General features: G+C 30.5%; 4 protein-coding genes across 4 annotated transcripts; 2 read left to right on the forward strand and 2 right to left on the reverse strand.

Annotated features, from left to right (window-relative positions):
• Nucleotides 1-1,090: 1,090 nt before the first annotated feature.
• On the reverse strand, nucleotides 1,091-2,422 carry PGO_111340 (elongation factor 1-alpha; the record flags this gene model as incomplete). Its single annotated transcript, XM_028688473.1, has 1 exon — nucleotides 1,091-2,422. One exon carries the CDS (start codon nucleotides 2,420-2,422, stop codon nucleotides 1,091-1,093), a length of 1,332 nt encoding a protein of 443 aa, XP_028544274.1.
• A 1,331-nt stretch (nucleotides 2,423-3,753) lies between these two features.
• Nucleotides 3,754-5,085, forward strand: PGO_111350 (elongation factor 1-alpha; the record flags this gene model as incomplete). The annotated part of the gene is made up of 1 exon (XM_028688474.1): nucleotides 3,754-5,085. The coding sequence occupies one exon, from the start codon at nucleotides 3,754-3,756 to the stop codon at nucleotides 5,083-5,085; it is 1,332 nt and encodes a 443-aa protein (XP_028544275.1).
• Nucleotides 5,086-5,962: 877 nt separating this feature from the next.
• Nucleotides 5,963-7,868, forward strand: PGO_111360 (protein kinase Crk2; the record flags this gene model as incomplete). Its single annotated transcript, XM_028688475.1, has 5 exons — nucleotides 5,963-6,101; nucleotides 6,368-6,511; nucleotides 6,800-6,959; nucleotides 7,175-7,478; nucleotides 7,749-7,868. The coding sequence occupies 5 exons, from the start codon at nucleotides 5,963-5,965 to the stop codon at nucleotides 7,866-7,868; spliced, it is 867 nt and encodes a 288-aa protein (XP_028544276.1).
• A 1,589-nt stretch (nucleotides 7,869-9,457) lies between these two features.
• On the reverse strand, nucleotides 9,458-21,805 carry PGO_111370 (protein kinase domain containing protein; the record flags this gene model as incomplete). The annotated part of the gene is made up of 1 exon (XM_028688476.1): nucleotides 9,458-21,805. One exon carries the CDS (start codon nucleotides 21,803-21,805, stop codon nucleotides 9,458-9,460), a length of 12,348 nt encoding a protein of 4,115 aa, XP_028544277.1.

Raw genomic sequence — 21,805 nt, forward strand, 5'->3', positions numbered from 1 at the left:
GTTTTACACAAAATGTAAATGCATCATCTGAATTTGTTCACAATTGCTTTAATCTGTTAAAACTTCTGAAGGCTCATTTTTTTTCATGGAGTCACAAAAATCCTAGGAGTGTTTTCACAAGAGCTGTTAGGGATCTTTTTATTTAATCTTTTTTTATCCTTTTAACCCTTACATATTTTTTGTGCTTGCGATTCAACGCTCACACAATTTTACCAACAGAAGTTTTGATAAAAAAAATAAATATGTAGAAGAATTTTCAAATGTTCCAGATAAATTCTTAAAATTTGACTACACCAAATTTTGTTTTTCCATAAGTACACATAACAAAAGAGAGATATGACACATTCTACTGCACACTTATAATGTATAGTTTATGTAAATTATTATTTATCCCATACACAATTTGTAAGAAACAAAAGGAGTTAGAGTTGTTCAAACAGTGATTTTCACACATCCATACATAAGTTCTTACTGTTGAAACTATGCCTTTTCCATTTTTAATAAATTTTTTTTTTTTTTTTTTTTTTTTTACTTAATAATTTTTTACGCACATATATCAACCCATAGGGAATATATAGAAACAACCAAATTTTATACTTTTCGCACAATAGCATTACAATCCTTTGCACATTTAAAAGGGTAATAAAATATGCTAGTGTATGGCTTTCTCAAATTTTTTCATGTGGTACACACTTTATTAACCTCAATTTATTTATTATCTCTATATATTAATTTTAAGTTCGTATATATATGCATATATATATGTAAAATTCCTTTATTAAAGAAAAAGTAAAATTAACACTGCTTATTAATATCTTTGATTTCATTTAATATTTTTCTATTATATATCCAATATAAAAATATAAATAATGTAAAAAAAAAAGCCAATTTTATGTAATTTGGTTTTTTTCTTTTTCTTTTCCTTTTTTTTTTAATATTTTACATATAATTCCTGTAACTCTAATATTTTATCTATTTGTACAAACGTATAAACAGAACAAATATAAAAAAATTCCATGTAAAATATATGTAAATAAGCATATATGTATGTAACATGTATATACAGAATATGTTACAAAGAGCATAAGACTTATTTCTTTGCTGGGTTTTTAGCAGATACAGCTCCAGGTTCTTTCTTCTCTACTGCTTTGATAATACCAACAGCAATTGTTTGTCTCATATCTCTAATAGCAAATCTTCCCAAAGGTGGATATTCTGTAAATGTTTCAACAACCATAGGCTTCTTTGGTTCTAAGCTAACTAAGGCAGAATCTCCAGATTTGATAGATTTGGGATTTTCTTCAACAACCTTTCCGGAACGTTTATCAATTTTCGAATCGATATTTAAAAATTTGCAAGATATGTGAGCAGTGTGACAATCTAAAACAGGACTGTATCCGTTTTTGATTTCACCTGGGTGGTTCAGTATAATAACCTGTGCTGTAAATTTGGAACATCCTTTTGCTGGCTCATTCTTTGTATCTGATGCAACATATCCTCTTTTAATTTCCTTCACTGAAACGTTCTTCACATTGAAACCGATATTGTCACCTGGTCTGGCTTCTTCCAACACTTCCTTGTGCATTTCAACAGATTTACATTCAGAAACAACAGCTGATGGTGCAAAATTCAAAACCATACCTGCTTTCAAAATACCTGTTTCAACTCTTCCTACTGGGACAGTACCGATACCTCCAATTTTGTACACACCTTGAAGAGGTATTCTTAATGGCTTGTCATATGGCCTCTTGGGAGGTTCCATAGTATCCAAAGCTTCAATCAGCGTTCTTCCCTTATACCATGGGGTTTTGTCAGATTTCTCAATGAGGTTATCTCCTTCAAAACCGGATATGGGTATAAAATCAACCTTATCAGCTTGGTACCCAACCTTCTTCAAGTAATCTCTAACTTCCTTTTTAATTTCTTCATATCTATCTTCTGAGTACTTAACTGTGTCCATCTTATTAACACCAACAACAATTTGTTTAACTCCTAAGGTAAAGGCTAGTAAGGCATGTTCCTTCGTTTGACCTTCCTTTGAGAACGCACCTTCAAAACCACCAACTTCTGCTGGTACAACCAACAAGGCTACATCAGCTTGTGATGTACCCGTAATCATATTTTTTATAAAATCTTTATGACCTGGTGCATCAATAACTGTGAAGAAGTATCTTGGGGTTTCAAATTTCCATAAGGCAATATCAATAGTGATACCTCTTTCTCTTTCTGCCTTAAGTTTATCCAAAACCCATGCGTACTTAAAACTACCTTTACCCATTTCAGCTGATTCCTTTTCAAACTTTTCAATGGTTCTCCTATCAATTCCTCCTAATTTGTAAATAATGTGACCAGTTGTTGTCGACTTGCCACTATCGACATGGCCAATAACCACCAAGTTAATATGAGTTTTCTCCTTTCCCATTTTAAATAATATTTAAGTGAAGAAAAAAAAAAAAAAATGTATGTATTGTATTATTATGTATATATACTTTTAATTTGATTAATACTTTATAAAAATTTACAAAATATGTATTTAAAAAGTGTTTTTTTCTTTTTCAAAACAGTCAAAAAAGGGGTAATTTATTTATGTGTTTTGTTATATTTGTAACTATTGTGCTAATTTGTGTGTTCATGTTTTTTTCATTTTATTTTTTAATGCGTACATGTTAATAAAAAAAAATTTTCTGTACTTTTTGAGCATCAAAATAAAAAGCAATTTAAAATTTTCTTATTTTATTCAAAATGTGCTAATTGTTATTTGTGTACAATAAAATAAAATGTGGAAAAATTATTAAGCACCAAAAAAAAATAACAAGTGTGCTGCATCACTATACATCCACATGTTCGTGCGAAAATTCTATTTATGAAATTATGAATGTGGGGTGTAAAAAATGCTGTCACCACATGAGTATATAATTACATAGGCATCTTTAAACTTCTCAAAGGAATACATACGTTTGGGGGTACATGTGCACGAATGTCAAAGAATAAACAAAACATTTGGTAACTAGCAAAAAACGACAAAAAACAATTTGTTTTATTATCTTGTATAGATGAAATATCTCTCCATTGAGGCCCATTTTTTCTCTAACTAAACCATTTTGAACATTTCCATAAGTGCAAACATAACAAATGCCATTTTTTACAGGCTTATAAGATGAGCACTAATTTCTTAATCCCCACCCCTCTTAACACCAGTGGATATTTCTTTTATTACAAAAAAGATTTATGGGGAGAAATTGCCACATGGTTCCGAGTTAACTGCATAATTCAAATCACCATGAACATATATCATTTCAAGATAATATAATATTAAATGTATACAATATGCTGCTTTAAATAAAAAAAAATAAACGAAAAAAATATTTCACATATCTATTGGTCACTATTTGCTGGTGTTCCCTTTTGTTTTATTTTTATTTAATTATTTTTTTTAATCACCTTTTATTTGACTTGGTCATAATTTTTATTACAGTGTTAAAATTATTTTATTCGTAACAACATTTTTTTTTTTCTTTATTTTTTTATATCGCATGGAACGAGCTACGTACAAAAGAATAAAAACTTTAAAACAAAAAAAAAAAGAAAAAAAAAAAGTACCTTTTTTCACGCTTCGCGTTAGCAACATTTTAATATTTTTTTAAATTCATTTCATATTTATTATACACCACAAGTGTTTTATTATATCCACGTGCATATATACTAATTGCACATAGATACAATCTTTTTAAGAAAAAGTAAAGTATATTTAAAATGGGAAAGGAGAAAACTCATATTAACTTGGTGGTTATTGGCCATGTCGATAGTGGCAAGTCGACAACAACTGGTCACATTATTTACAAATTAGGAGGAATTGATAGGAGAACCATTGAAAAGTTTGAAAAGGAATCAGCTGAAATGGGTAAAGGTAGTTTTAAGTACGCATGGGTTTTGGATAAACTTAAGGCAGAAAGAGAAAGAGGTATCACTATTGATATTGCCTTATGGAAATTTGAAACCCCAAGATACTTCTTCACAGTTATTGATGCACCAGGTCATAAAGATTTTATAAAAAATATGATTACGGGTACATCACAAGCTGATGTAGCCTTGTTGGTTGTACCAGCAGAAGTTGGTGGTTTTGAAGGTGCGTTCTCAAAGGAAGGTCAAACGAAGGAACATGCCTTACTAGCCTTTACCTTAGGAGTTAAACAAATTGTTGTTGGTGTTAATAAGATGGACACAGTTAAGTACTCAGAAGATAGATATGAAGAAATTAAAAAGGAAGTTAGAGATTACTTGAAGAAGGTTGGGTACCAAGCTGATAAGGTTGATTTTATACCCATATCCGGTTTTGAAGGAGATAACCTCATTGAGAAATCTGACAAAACCCCATGGTATAAGGGAAGAACGCTGATTGAAGCTTTGGATACTATGGAACCTCCCAAGAGGCCATATGACAAGCCATTAAGAATACCTCTTCAAGGTGTGTACAAAATTGGAGGTATCGGTACTGTCCCAGTAGGAAGAGTTGAAACAGGTATTTTGAAAGCAGGTATGGTTTTGAATTTTGCACCATCAGCTGTTGTTTCTGAATGTAAATCTGTTGAAATGCACAAGGAAGTGTTGGAAGAAGCCAGACCAGGTGACAATATCGGTTTCAATGTGAAGAACGTTTCAGTGAAGGAAATTAAAAGAGGATATGTTGCATCAGATACAAAGAATGAGCCAGCAAAAGGATGTTCCAAATTTACAGCACAGGTTATTATACTGAACCACCCAGGTGAAATCAAAAACGGATACAGTCCTGTTTTAGATTGTCACACTGCTCACATATCTTGCAAATTTTTAAATATCGATTCGAAAATTGATAAACGTTCCGGAAAGGTTGTTGAAGAAAATCCCAAATCTATCAAATCTGGAGATTCTGCCTTAGTTAGCTTAGAACCAAAGAAGCCTATGGTTGTTGAAACATTTACAGAATATCCACCTTTGGGAAGATTTGCTATTAGAGATATGAGACAAACAATTGCTGTTGGTATTATCAAAGCAGTAGAGAAGAAAGAACCTGGAGCTGTATCTGCTAAAAACCCAGCAAAGAAATAAACATTTTACGCATATTAAGCTTTTTTATTTTTGAGATTTTATACCATAATAAGAGGTTTTCAGACAATTTCATGTTACGTATTGTGCATTATACATTACACACTATATATTATATATTACGCTTTACATATATTATATTTTCCTTTTTCGGTTTTCGCCTATGTTAATATACATACATTCAGAAAAAATTTATAACATCTCGTTGTCATGAGAAACATCCTTATAAAATTACATATATGCATATACATTTAACGTATCATGAATAAATAACAATAACTATTGTTAAACAGCGCTAGTAAAAACTTGTAAAAGGAAAATTACTTGTATGAACTGTTCATAATTTTTATTGACAAGTTTAAGAGCACACCTTATATGGCTAGCAAATATATCCTTAAAAATAAACGAATTTTAAGATATCTAGGCAATACGAATCAAAAAAAGGCAATTAACAAAGAAAAAATATATATAACCCTTATGCCCATTATATATTTTCATGTGTATATTATACAGATGAATCTTCTTCCTACTTATGCAATGTGTGCAAATAGCTTTACATTTTTTTTTTTTTTTTTTTTTTATTTCATGTTCTGGGAAAAAATTATTGCCTAATGTAGAAAAAAAAAAAAAAATAAAAATAAAATTACAATGGCTTAAAATAAAAAAATTTTAGGAAAATATTTGGCTTGTTTTAATTTTTTTGCATTTTCGCTGTAGATATTTTACATTAGGCTATATTAAGGGCATATTTTTTTTTTTCCAAAAATGTACTTGTTCACCAATATTTATTGTGATGATAAGGTGTGAGTACTGGGTTTAAAAAAGTAAAAGCACATTATTTGTGATTTTTACTTGAAAAAAAAAGAAAAAAAAAAAAAAAATGGAAAAATACCATGGATTAGAAAAAATTGGAGAAGGTACATATGGTGTAGTTTACAAAGCACAAAACAATTATGGTGAAACATTTGCTTTAAAAAAAATAAGACTAGAAAAAGAGGATGAAGGTATTCCGTCAACTGGTTAGCAAACTCATGATCACAAATATGTGGCCCCCATTGGGGATTTATTTCAAATTAAACACATGTGTATGTAATGTATATAATTAATGTGCAAAAAGACGTTGTCAAAAATGCCTGAGTTTTAATACTATTGTTGTATTCAAGGACAATTTCGCTTTAAGTAATATGTGTATATATATGTAAGCATATATTAATAATTGCCCACATTTTTATTTAATTTAAACATATACATGTTTAAGCGTTGCACTTTTCCATTTTCCATGCAGCGATTCGAGAAATTAGCATTTTAAAGGAATTAAAACATTCAAACATAGTAAAGTTATATGATGTAATACACACAAAAAAAAGATTAATACTAGTTTTCGAGCATCTTGATCAAGACCTTAAAAAACTTCTAGACGTATGCGATGGTGAAAAATGATAGAAAGCATATTGCAAAATCTCTTGTTTGTTCATGTTTTACATTCTATTTACATATCTATTTTTTTTTGGCATGTATATATTTGAGTGTTATGTGTGGATATATGTATTATGGTGGTATTATTCACATGTGTTAATGGAACACCCAAAATGGCTCATACCATACAATTATGAGACATGTAAATAGTCATGTGTGTAAATGTGTATTTTTGTATATTAATATACCCTTGTCGAGAAAAAAGAGTTTCTTCTTAACCTTGGAAAAATTTTATTCCCAGGAGGACTCGAATCAGTAACGGCAAAGTCATTTTTACTTCAATTGCTAAATGGAATAGCCTATTGTCATGAACATAGAGTTTTACACCGTGACTTAAAACCGCAAAATTTATTAATAAATAGAGAAGGAGAATTGAAAATCGCAGATTTTGGATTAGCCAGGTAATTCCCACGCATTTTTTTTTTTTTTTTTTTACATCCTTTTAGTCTTTTTCGTCATTTCTGTTCTCATCTTCTTGCTCTTTCCCACACAAGCACACTTGTATGTGATACGTATTCACATGTGCATGCTGTATCTGCCACACACATAATATGCTTTTTTGCCTACACTTATATATACCTGTGCGCGTACCACTAATTTGCATCTGTCACCTCAGAGCCTTTGGAATACCAGTGAGAAAATATACTCATGAAGTTGTAACATTGTGGTATAGAGCACCGGACGTTTTAATGGGTTCAAAGAAATATTCCACTCCAATTGATATGTGGAGCGTCGGATGTATATTTGCCGAAATGGTAAATGGCAGACCATTATTCCCAGGGGTGTCTGAAACAGATCAGCTAATGAGAATATTCAAAATTCTGGGAACCCCCAATTCGCAGACTTGGCCAAATGTAACTGAACTGCCAAAATATGACCCGAATTTTATGGTTTATGAGCCATTGCCATGGGAAACATTTGTAATACCAACATTTATAGAGAGATGTCCATATGGATAAGCGCACATGGAAAATAGCACATATCAATTATATACCCTTACGAATGAATATTTTTCTCTCCTTCATTTTCTCTCCTTATATGTCAATTTGGATTCACTACGCTGTTGTTACGCAACACATTAGAACTTGTTGCTTTTCCATTTGCATCCCTTATATATTGCACATATATTGTTACATAATGTACATTTCATACGACAAAATAATAATTACCCCCTTTGTTTTTCTTTCTAGTTAAAAGGATTAGATGATACTGGAATTGATTTGCTTTCGAAAATGCTGAAACTTGATCCAAATCAGAGAATCACTGCAAAACAGGCCCTTGAACATGCCTACTTCAAAGACAGTAATTGAAAAAAAAAAATAAATAAAAAAAATTAAAAAATAAAATTAATGGGGCAGCTATTTTTTTCCACTTAATGGAATGGGAGATTCTTGCTAAATATATTTGTTAATAATCAGATTGTAAATGGCCCTACAGCATGTGTTTCCATGTGTAAGCGCATGTCTGTGTATATATAATTATGAATGTATGGATGTATGTATGTATGTATGCATGCATGCGTGCGCGTGTTTGGATACTACACACCCATGATACACATACTCACTTTGTGTGTAAGTTTTTTTATGTGTATAAAACTGATTGATTGCAAATGTGCATATAATAATATTCGTACTCATATGCTACTACGCGTGTTTAGTCTTTTCGTGCTCGATATTGCATATTCCAACCATCTTATGAATTTTTAAATATGACAAACCCGACTTTATCACATTTGAACAAGTTTGACTCGCAATAAATGTGAACAAGACTTTTTCCATTATCGTAAATAATGCTCTCCATCATGAATTAGTTATAAAGCTTTATATATTTATACACACACATGTATGTATATATATCCTACACCATGTGTACGGTATTCGTTATACCATGCTGTATAGCATACATGTAAACCCCCCGTTCCATGTTTCTTTTTCCATTCTTGCAAACTATCTTTAACAACAAAGTGTTAACTTATTGTGATTTCACTTTCTTAAAATTAATGTGTCTAATATGAAGCAAACAAAAGCAGTGGTAATGTAAGCAAAATACTTGGAGACACATGGTAGGGTTGGGGTCAAAGAAGAAAACAAAGAATGACAACTAATTCAAGTTAATCGAATGTTCAATGCAAATTAATTATTTCTCATTATGCAAATCTCCGTAGACTACATGTAAGGTAATAATAAAAAGTTAAAACAGAAAATCGTTGCTACCATTTTATTTTTACCCCTTAAATACATTCGTTAATGGCAATTCATTCGTAGCTGAATTTGCACACTGCTTTTTTTTTTTTTTATATTTTTTAATTTACAATTATTAAAAAGTTTCATTCTCTTATGTGTCAAATATTTCAAAAGATATCTCACAACATCATCGTATACATATTTTAAGCAATTTATGAATCATTGTGCATTTTTGCAAAATGGTACTTTTCATAGGAAAGGTACCTGAATCGACAATTCATGAAAAAATAACAAAAATGTAAGAAATAAAAATAAAACAAATAAATAGTTTAGTAGATACACTATGTAATGCAAATTGGGTTGACATCATAATTTTCCAAGCCTATATCTAGGGCTTCCAAAAACAGAGTTATATGGCTGAACTTTGATGTGTTGTCACAAGATGTACACAAACAGCTGTTTTCTGTGGGTTATTTTTCAGTGAAGCTGTGTGAAAATTAAGAGTGTTACCAAAAAAAAGGGGGAACAAAAAGGGGGAAGAAAGAAAGGGCAGAAAAAAAGAGAAGAAAAAAAGAGAAGAAAAAAAGAGAAAAATAAAAGAGAAGAAAAAGGTATACATACAAAAGTAAACACATACGTATACACAAGCATAGACACATTCAAAAGTAAATGCACATGCATGCGTACAATTTGGCTTGAAGAGGAACAACTAACACTTAATTTGTCTTCACGTCTAAGTGCATTTTCACGGTACTGTTCCGTTTGACCGGAGCAGAAGCAGACTGCAGCAAGTTCCTCCTATGTTCATTAACAGTCATCTGTATTTCATTGAGATCCATATTACTATAATCCATGGCATCTACCTTTTTAGCTTTTTTAATAACTACATTTATTCCATTATTATTACATTGGAACAATGTCTTGTCAGGACTATTTTTACGTAGCATCATTTTCGTGGACTTACTTTTTCCTTTTCTTTGTTGATGTATATGCAATGGCTTATTTTTAATTTCACTACTTGAATTAACATTTCTATAATTAGAAGGACTACCATTATTTCCACTTTTTAATTCCTTTTTTTCCAAAAAATTGTTGTATAAGAAGCAACCGGTCTGATGATTATCACAAAAATTTTCTGTGTTAGGTAATAAGTATATATTATTCTTTCTTTTTATTGCATCCATATGAACACAATTAGATGCACCTTTGACAAACATCCGTTCATTATCTGATATGTCCACATTGGATTTACTAAAAAGCATACTTTTCTCATAGTATTCATTATGTGGTATTCTTAACTTGTCATCATCTACTATTGTTTCATTGAAATAGTTATAATTTTTTTCTATACTACTAGGACTTATTTTTGAAATTAATTTTTTTTCATCATTTGTATTATACGTGTTTGTTCTCAATTCTGGAGAATTACAGTTAGATGTACTTCTCTTCTTTATATTATTATCTCTTAATAACATGTTCTTATTCATGATTATGAGTTTTTTAGCCTTCTTTCCCCTCTCCTCTTCACCTTCCTTATTATTATTTTTTCCTACTTTTCCCTCTTGTGTACAATTTGCTCCTTGCAGATTACTTTCATTTCGATTCGAGATGGTGCATGCAGAAGTATAATTCCATTTGTTCTTCTTTTGTATTTCTTTTTTTAGTCCAGAACTAAGAGTACGTGGGAGGCATAGAGCAAAGTTTGTTGAATTTACTCCACTACTGGGGCTGACACTACAACTGGAACTCACTTGTGCACTTTTCTGAATTCCCTGTAGGCACATACTCTGGCTCTTCTTCTCAAGGTTCTTACTATTGCTGCTTTTCTGGCCACATACATAAACATTTATATGTGCTTTACCTTTGGTCACATTAGGCATCTCGTTTCTGTTTTTCTCATAAGTCATAGATCCATTAGCTTTTGTTGTATTTATAAATTTTGCATTTGTTACTCCTGATTTTATACATTGCATAACTGCCCAATTTCCACATGTAATATTTCGTTTAAAAGAATCCTTTGCTTGGTTTACGCTACTATTTGAGTTTAAACCGCATGTTTTTGCTATTCTTCCAAATCTTGATATATTTCTGACTTGGGGTACACATCCTATTGGAAGGTATCTATCCTTTAAGTTAATCTTATCATCACCCCTTGTCATATGCATCATATTTGGAATATCAGTTTTGTTATACATCGTTTCTTCCTTGTCTGAACTAAAGATAGCAGAACCTAATTTATTGAAAGAGGTGTTATTCATAATGTGATCCTCAATAACATCAATATCATCATCAAATGATTCTGAACATTTGCCATTCATTCTTTTCACTTTTTTCTCCATCATCATACAATACTTGTTCATGGGTTCTTTTACAATTTTCTCACCATTTTTGGCTAATTCAAAGTGTTGTAGTAAACCACCCCGCTTCTTACGCTCCTCTTCTATGGTATCTTTTTCATTAACATAATTTGAATCATTCTTACATATGTTCATAAAAGCACCTATATTGCACTTTTTTCCTTTGTTATTTCTTGTATTATTGAAAGGGACAATCCTGTTCGTGATATCCACATAGTTCGTGTATTCTTCATTGAATCCGGATCCTCCTTTGTCATGTTTTTTACTATTCCTACAAGACATGTTAGAGAGGTTGTTAGAACACTTCCTGATACATTTCCTTACTGTATCCTTCTCATAATCCTTCGTTTGATGAATATCATCTACATAAAGACTTTTCTTATTTAAAATTATCAACTTATTTTGTAATTCTTCTTCATAATTTGTGTTAAATAATGTACTTTCTGATCTTTTAATAGGTTTACATTGGTCTTTCTGAAGGATGTTGTTTTCTTTCATATTACTAATGTGTCTAGAGTTAGAACAACTTACATCTACCTGCACAGAATTGTGTCTCTTGCTTGTACGCATATATTTTTGGTCCAAATCGAAAGAGCTAGTCAAACTACTCTTCTTCTTTATTCTCTCACATGCTAGTGGAGAAGAGCTAATATACTTGTTTTTTCTCTCTTTTTCTAAAGTAGGGTTTGATTTTTTACACCACTTTTCATTTTTTACTCTTTTGTCATTTTTAGTAGACTCCACATTTCCACATGTTTTCTCATAACTTGAAACATATTCTGTACCATTTGAGGGTTTCTTACAAATATTTGTGTTTATCTTGCTCTTAACATTCGAGAAGTTCATATTTCTGTGTGAATAAATATTTTTGTTAATTTTATTTTTCTTGCTACCATCATTAGTTTTGTCAATGTTGCTACTTTTTCTCACATGTGTGTTGCATTTCATGATACCACTTTTCGATGTTCTTTCCTTTGCATTTTCCTCTGTTTGCGACTCCGTTTTCGCTTTATCATCGAATGATTTTTTAATTATCCTATCAGAGTGCAATAAATGACTATCAGCAATGTTCCTGGAGTTGTAATTTCGTAAAGTTTCGCTTCTACATCTAAATAAACCACTTGATTGGTTATTTTGACAATTTTTACTAAGTCTATAACTTTTGTCCTTTTCACCATTTGTTATATGACAATCCTTAAGGGCACTTTTATGCAGTATTAATTCCTTACCTTGATCATGCTCGAAAGAATGATTAACAAAAGAGCTGAATGGGATTTCACTTATTGATCTTCTTGCTTCATTTCTAATTCCTGAAATTTTTTTTTTTTTTCTTTCATTAATTTGCTCATTTTTAGTCCCCACGATGGAATCATGCTCCTTTCTAGTAGAATTAGATATAGCCAGTTGTTCATGGTTCTCATCATTATATGCTGCAATTAATGATGTGTATTCATTTTCTTTTTTTACCTTTTCTATTTTATTTTTAAGGTATAGTTTTACCTTTGAGTTTTTTAAATTAGTTCCGATTATCATTTTTTTATTACTTTGCAAAGAGTAAGCATTGTTTCTCGTCTTATCTTGCAAGGGGAGATTTGTTTGATCATCTATCGTTTCCATTGAGATGGTTAATGTATTTAATAAATCTTTATTTGTTGAATTAATGTCCTCTTTGACTCTACCATTTTTATTCGTCGCATCAAATACATTTGTCATTCCCACCTTCTCTTTAAACTTCTTTTCAGTAATACAACTTTCTAAACCATTTCTCTTGTCACACTTCCCTTTTTTGCTTAAATATGAGCTACATAATCTTTCAACGCTCCTATTAACTCTTTCATTCACACAGGATTTGTTCATATTTCTCAATCGATCAATTCCGTTTTTTTTTTTTTCAGTTTTCACGCCATTATATGCTTTTCCCCTCTTTTCTACAGAAGATTCTTCTCCTTCCTTGAGATTATTTAATAAAAAACGACTAGTATTCATCATCCTCTTATTTGAAATTACATTTAGTTCTTTTTTATTTCTATCTTTTTGCAAATTAAGCAATTTTTGTTTCTTCATTTTTTCCATGTGATGTATTATTCCCTCTTGACCATCAACTGAGATCAATTTTTTCGTTTCCTTATCTTTCCCATTATTTGAAGCAGCACTATTTGAAGCAGCCCTGCTTGGAGTACCCCTATTTGAAGCAGCACTATTTGAAGAAACCCTATTGGAAGTGTCTAATTTATGCAGCATACGTTCCTTACTACTGCTACTCCTTTCTAAGCACCTTTTAGATATTTCCGTATGGACATTACTCCTGCTCGCATGATGAATAATTTCCTTTTCAAGTGAATATCGCTTTATAGCGGAGTTATTTTTTAAGGAGTTACTTCTCTTGCTTATAAAAGTCGATCCACTCTTGCATTTAAACTGGTTACTACTAACCCTTCTTATGGTACTTTTACTGTTATGTGATACTTCTCTCATATTATCCACTTTGAATGTGTTTTTTTTTAAAAAATCATTTTGTTCCACAATATGTCCTTTTCCACTTGATTTTGAGACAAAACCAATTTCTGATAAACTTCTGTTCATACACCTTTTGCTCAAATTTCCCTCGTTGGATATTTTATCAACCCTTTTGTTGCATAAATTAGATGCATATTTTTCTTTTTTCTCTTGCCTTAAAATGTTTATATTATTTTTTTTATTTCGAATCTTTGATATTAACTCTAAATCAGGTATTTCATCTGGTACTCTTCTTCTTTGCGATTCAACAAAATTGGTATCTTCTCGATTTTCTTTCCACTCCTCACTAGATAAATTTACTATGGGAGTGTTTTCATTATCGTTATAATTTTGCAAAGCCATGAAGGTTACTTTATTATTAAAAGAAATTGATTTACCAACAACTTCTTCATTTTTTCTATTTTTCTGTATCATTCCTAGGTTTTTCCTATTATTATCATACACATACCTTCTTCCCTCATCAGCATCTTGAGTGATAGCTGTATATTCCTTATCTTGTTCCTTGTCCTCAGAGTAATCATCATCTGTATATCTACTAATCAAACTATCTTGTCTATCCTGTATATCCTTAAAAATTTCTCCTGTTCGTTTTAACAAGTTGGAGTTGTCCAAATTAATCGTCCTGATTTTTTTGTACCTCCTGTAAAAGCCACTATCACGTTCACAATCTGAGTTAGACGAACTAAATGCATCTTGTCTGTTGCAATTCCAAATACATTTCTTATTTTTATTCATGAAAGCGTTCCCTTGATTATCAAAACTGCGATGTCCATTATTACTTTCAATACCACTATTATCACTATCATGGATAATTTCCTTATTGCTGTCACTACTTTCGTTACTTTCACACTCTGTATCACTGGAATTAAATATTTTCTTATCAGGCGTTACAAAATCAGGTGTAAACCTCGTTTTGACATTCGATACATTGTCCTTTATGATTTCTTTCTTCAATTCCACAAATGATTTCCCCTCCTTTTCCTTATGTGAAGAAAGGGAAATTTTCTCTTCACTTAACACATCCTTTTCTATGTTAGCCAATTTATCATCCAACGATTTTTCATCTAGCATATTTTCATCATACAAATTTGCATAATCAGTTTTTCCTACATTGAATATATTTCTGCTGTTCAATGTTTTCTTGTTTGTTGTCAATTTGTTATTCCAAGATTCGTTAGAAGAACTGCTTAAATGAGAAGACTTTGTCATAACCATTCTATCATCCATTTTTGTCCCCGCGTACTCATTCAGATGAAAAGTCGTATTTTTTTTCATTTCATTCATTCGATTAAATTTGTGCTCAATATCAATAAAATTATCATTGTCAATTTTAGAACCTCTTCCTAACATTTTATCATCCTCGTTATCTTTTTGTTCTTTTTCTTCTTCCTTATCTTTTGTACTCAACACAGTATCTTCATCATTTGTTACATTTTTCATATATTCAGAATTATATATATATTTTTTATTTTTTATACTGAGATACAATTTGTTTATTTTTTCTATATACTTATCGTACAAGCTACCACCTTCTAAATCGATAATGTTATTATGTCTGTTATCCTTAGAGCATCGCTTTTTATTATTCATTCTTTCTATACTACGGGTTGGGTATTTCTTTCCATTTAATGAAGCACTTCCTTTAATCAAAGGCTCTTTTTTACATAATTTTCCTATAGATGTTTTTTCTAAAAGTTTTTCTACTCTCTTTCCAATAAATGATTCCTCTTTTTTCTTTTCATAAATCTTCCTTTTTTCCTTAACATTTTGTAACGTCTTTTCTAAACTATTCTTAGGTTTTACTAAATTTTTCTTTCCTGGCTCTCCCATGGGTACTTCTTCACATGGATTATTTTTTATTTGAAACTTCTTTTCATCTTCTTTCTTATTGCTGCTTATTTTAGATTTAGCTTTAGTATCACTAATATGTAGAACATCATCACTGTTATTCCTCTCCATATTTTCACTTTTCCATCTCTTTTCATATTCCACTGTTTTTGTGGACAAATCTGTGTTCTGTTTCTTCTCGACATCAATTTCTTCCATATCAGCATTTGATTCTTTTACGTTTACATATTCCTTGTTATTATTCGCCACGCAGATATCCTTCACTTGCAGATTTATTTTCGTACACTTATCTTCATTTGCTGATTCATTTATGTTTTTTTTAACTACACAAATTGGTATATACATTTGGTCTAGTTTGCTAGTTTTCTCGGATTTATAACTCGACCTAACATTTCTATATGTGGGTGCGTTAATATCTTCTACTTCGCTTTTCTTCTTTTTCTCATTAATAAAAGGAACCTTTCTAACTTGGCTATTTTTCATGCTCAAGCAATCGTTCATTATTGGATTATTTTCCTCTTTACAATTCAGTTTCTTAGAAATTTTCTCTACACTTCTATGACATATCTCCCCTTTTTCTTCCTTTCTATCTGCTGCCGTCTCAAGCCTTTCAAAATATTCCTTGCTACTTCTTATGTTTTCCAATTCTGATGATATTTCATTATCATTTATCAAATTGTCAGAAAACGATTGCATTTGTATTGTCGAATTGCTTCTATACAAATTCCCGTTATTGTAAGAACCTTTTGAGGTCATATTTTCCGATTCCATGTCGCACAACCTTTTTGTTACTTTCTCCTCGATTTTGCCTTCCCCCCTCTGTGTTTTTGCTTCAGATTTTGCTTCAGATTTTGCTGCATATTTTGCTTCAGATTTTGCCGCATATTTTGCTTCATATTTCGCTTCATATTTCGCTTCAGATTTTGCTTCAGATTTTACTGCATATTTTTCTTTAAATGTCTGTTTATGCTTTGATTCAGAGTTATTTCCTTCATTTAAATTTTTTTCAATATAAGTTTCTTCTTTGGAACAGTCTCTTTCTGATTCCATTTCTCCGTTTTCTTCATCATCCTGCGGTACAACACAGATGTCATCATTCTGATTAATTGCTTCACACAGTTTTTCTTTTGAGAAAACTATTTTATCAACTTCTGAATCGATTGGCTCATCACCTCTTATCTTCCATTTGTATGTCTCCAAATTTTCTTCATTCTTATTACTTTTGTTATTGCCCATGATGGAACCGTAAGAACTGATGTTTGTTTTAAAATATGTCTTTTCTGAATTAATTTCCGCAACAGTATCGTTCGTATTCTCTAACACATTTTCAGCATCAAAATAGGCACTTGATGTCTCATTGCTTATAGAACTATCAGAGTATTCTAATCGATTCTGACCACACTTTCCTGTTAAGATGCCGGATTCATATCCCATTTGATGATTTCTTACATGGTCATCCTCTTTATAAAATTTTGGTGAATTTACTCCCACCTCTTCTTCTTCACGCAAGGGTGATGGTTCACTTTGGTAAGATCCTTCTACAAGATCAATTTCAAACTTTTGTTCATTCATAGAAGACATATCATCCTTAATGTCAATCTTGTCAAATGGTTCATTCTTTGTAGCAGAGGCGGAAACACTTAATTCGGAAAATGAATCCTCAGATTGTGGACAACTGAGATCATCATAACTTGACATATTTTCTTCGTTCAAATAAAAATTCTCAACATTTAAATATTCTGCTAATTTTTTCTGCGTTTCTAAAACCAATGCATCGTCTTTTTCCGTTTCTTTTCTTTTGTCTTGTTTATCCAATTTATTTCCCTCCCCTCTCATATTATAATTCATTGACGCATTTAGGCTACTTTTTAAAAAACACTGAGTCTTTATCATAGAATCTATAAAATTAAAATCCTTGCTTTGGTCCTTACTGTAACAGGAATCTACATTTCTATCTAACCCTTTTTGAAACATCAATTTCCACATTTCTTGCATCCATGGATCCGATGATATATCACATAATTTTATCCGCTTATTTACATCTACCACTAATGCTTTCTTTATCAAATTTATTGCTAATGGATTCACAAAATCCGGAAATTTCAAATTACATGAAAATATAGATTCCATAATTTGTGTTTTTGTACCATCAAAAGGAACATCTCCAACTAACATTTCATATAATAAAACGCCTAAAGACCAAATGTCTGATCTCCAGTCATATCCAGATCCACTAGCTATTTCTGGAGAGAAATATACCAGAGTTCCACATAAGGATGAATGACTTTTCGTTCCTAAAATCATTGCAGATAAACCAAAGTCTGATAATTTTGCATTGTCTTTGTGATCTACCAAAACATTTTCCATTTTGATGTCCCGATGAAATATCCCCATTTGATTTAAATAATATAATCCATTAACTACATGACAGAAATATTTATATGCTAATTCATCAGGAATTATTCTTTTTCTATAATTTTTTGATATAGAATAAATACTCCCTTTAGAACAAAATTCCAATACATGATAAATAAAATCATCATCTTGCATACATCCATACATTTTAATTATATTTACATGACTTAAAACAGAATGATATTTTGCTTCTAAATAAGCTTGCCCAGATGCTTGCGATTTTAATATATGATCTTTTGATATTTTTTTTATAGCATAATATTGAGGATAGTTTAAAAATCTCATTTTTGTAACAACTCCAAATCCTCCCTCTCCAATGTTTCCTCCATCTGAAAAAATTTTCTCTTCAGGATGAAATAAATTTATATGTAGATCATTTTCATATTTTATAAAAGTATCATCAAACAAGGAATTTAAATTTAAAGATTTCAAATAAATATCAAATATTTGATCATTCCATAAGTGTGTGGGGTAAGATACGCATAATATACATTCAAAAAATTTCTCTTGCATATATTTCAGCTTTTGTCTCCATTTATCATTTTCATCAATCGTATTGTTCACATAAGATGGATCTAAACAATAAATAATTTTATCTATTAAATTTCTCTCCTTTTCCGAACTAGGAAGCATTATAAAATTTAATTTGTTTTCTAAATTATCCTTCAAATCATTCTCTCTTCTTTTCATTCCTTTCTCCTTCATGATTTTTAACATATCCATAAATAATAAATTTTTATTTTTACATAAAAGGTTCTCTAAACTACTGGGGTTCTTTTCCCCTCTTTTTTTCCTTTTTTCAATAGGAATATCATTGTTGTTCATACTAAATCCATCTGTACCACTTGCACAAATAATGTTTGAGTCGCTTCCACTGTGTGCACTAGCAAAATCATTTACGTATCCTTCCAGGAAGGCTCTTCTTAGATCCATATTTTCATTTTTTATACCATCATATTGATCCCTACCTATGCAAAAACTACTTTTTCTGCTTCTATTTATAGACACCTCATCAAAAACTTCTTTTATCTTCTTATCGTCAAATATGTCTACACTACTGGAAGACATTTCATAATTCTCCAATTGGGAATATTCTGTATTAGATGATTTTCTGTTATTAGGATATGTATCCAAATTGTTTTTCATTCCTTTACTAAAATAAAGAATATCTTTTTCGTTACTTTCAGAATCTCGACTCAACGAATTAGACAATGTTCTTAACAATCCCTCTTTTTTAAAATACAAATCTAATTCCTTTTCTAATTTTTTTTTTTCTTCCATACTTATGTTATCATCTTTAATGTACTTAAATTTACCCTCTGAATTATATTCCTCATGGCATTCTTTAACATACACTTCTTCATGTTTAGAATTTTCTAACAAGGTAGAATCCGGCTCACTTGTCACTTTTTCATCAGACATGGTTTTACTCTTGTTTCTACAAAATTCTTCTTCATAGTCTGTATATAATCCTTGGTTTTTCATAGTTTCAGTAATTACATTTTCTGAATCCTCCTTTATATCCTTCTTATTCATCCTTGTATCTTCTACCATAGTAACATTATTCCCCCCCTTCACTACACAACCTATCTTTCTTTTATTAATCAAATGATTGCACATATTTTCTGAGGATTTCTCGTTCGATTCATTATAAAGACACGTACTTTGATTTGTTACATTTCCATATTCACCACTTTTAATTGTCTGCTTGTCCTGTCTTTCACCCTTTTCATATTTTGTTTTGTTCTCATTAACAATATTAGCATGTGTGGGAAATATATCTATTTCATTCAGTTTTAACTTTTTCTTATAGCCCCAATTTTCTTCTAAATCGTTAAAAGAAAAATCTTTTCTAACATTTATTTTTTCTACACAATTGTCATCTTTTATTTTGTGAATTTTTCGATCAATTTGTACCAAGTTCAGATTTTCATCTTTTATACCATATCTTCCTAATTCTTCATTCGAAATTTCATTTTCATTATGCAGTTTCTTGGTTATGTTTAAGTTATTTATCCTTGTTTTATCACTTTCGTAATGTTCATTTTGACTATCATCATTTTTTTTCTTATATATGCTTAATCCTTGAAGTGGAAAATTAACACATTCTGTTGGACCTATATTATTGTACATTTCATGGTTGGTCCTTCCGTCATTACATTTTTGAGTCATAAAATCGTTTTTATTCTTCTTCACTTCTTGAAAAGAATTTAAAAAACATTTATTATTTTCTAATGTGTTTTTTTTTTCCACCTTACCTCCTGATACAAACATATTCGCACTATAACTGTCCTTCTTTTCGAACAAACTATTTGATGTTACAACCTTTTCTTTTTCATAAACCCTGCATGAATTATTTTTAAAAACTGTATTTGCGCTAAGAGATTTAACTTTTTTAGAATTAAATAAGTGTGGATCTTGAAGTGCTGTGGCGAAGCTGCTTGTTTTGCTTGAGATGGAACGATGTCCATTCTTTGGTAGGCATCTATCTGCACATCGAAAGGGTTCAGTCTCATGAAGAATCGTATCATTAATATTGCCATAATTATTTGAAATTTGTTGCTTTAATGCAATGGCTCTGTCATGTGAAGGTATCGCATATTTTGCTTTACTATGTTCGTGACAATATCTTCTTTGTGAACTTCCCATCGGTTCCTTATACACGACTTGCATGAAATTTTTTGATCTTTCTTTTTTTTCTATAACACCATTTTTTTGTAAATTGAAATCTATTTTATTTTTATGAATGTTCATAACACCTTTTAATGCTTCTCCAGTATTTGATACAGTTATATTCCTGTTATTCGTACTGTTAATTCCAGCTAAACAACATATAGTGTTCTTAAATTCTTTATTTTTTGAATTATATCTGTTAATTCCTTCCTTTTGTATATTATTCTTTGGGGATATTTTGCGGAATATACCTTTACAGGTGGAACTGTCCCAAGAATTATTTACATTCATAACAACATATTTGGTTATATTTCCTGTGTAATTTCTGATTTTTTGAACTAAATTATTTTTAATACAATTTGTACGAATAACGTGTTCACTGGGATGGCGCTGTCCACATGATTCGTTCATCCCCCACAAATCATAAACCATTTGTGGATTCACAAAATTTGAACTTTCATTTTTATCACACAAGGATTTACTATTAATACTACTTATACAGTTTGAAAAAGAAATTCCATTAGTCCTATTTATCCTTTCATTGGAAAAACCAATAAAATTATTTTTGTTTCCACCATGTTGGTTATTAATTACGTGCATATTTAGTTTGTTCATGTCTTTTGATTCTCCAGGATGTACAATATTTTCCATTTTGTTTTTTTCTATATAATTTATCAGTTTCGCGTTATTAAGGCTGGAGTTATAGGAAAAGTGTGTATTGTTTTCCCCACCTTGGATGTCAACATTTTTTTCTATGAAAACTTTATTTGAAGCATTTATATTATTAAGCAAAATAGCTTTTCCCTTACAATATTTTAAATTTTCTCTCTTTAAATTGTTTTCATTAATAGCATCATTTTGTCTATCACTATTTGATGCATATGAATGATAAACATTTTCATTTTTTGGAAGTTCACTCTTATATATATTGACATAATTTTCGTAATAATTGTCTTTTATAATATCATGGTTATTGTAAATTATATTTTGTTTCCGTGGTAATTTTTTTTCCCTTCTTATATCGTCAGCAAAACCAATCCTGACATTGTTAATCTTATTTTTCAAAAATGATTCATTGGTATCATTAGACTTATATTCATGCCCATCTATATTATTTGTAATGTATTTCTTATTTGTGCTGATATTGCTTTCATTGGCAATTGGTGCCAATTTTATATTCTTCGATTTCTTAATTTGATTTATATTTTGTTTAATTTTATCCAAGTAGTACTGTTGCATGCGCTCTTCATCCAT

The sequence above is a fragment of the Plasmodium gonderi genome (genome assembly GCF_002157705.1).
Source record: "Plasmodium gonderi DNA, contig: Chr11, whole genome shotgun sequence".
NCBI classification, from domain to species: Eukaryota; Apicomplexa; class Aconoidasida; order Haemosporida; family Plasmodiidae; genus Plasmodium; species Plasmodium gonderi.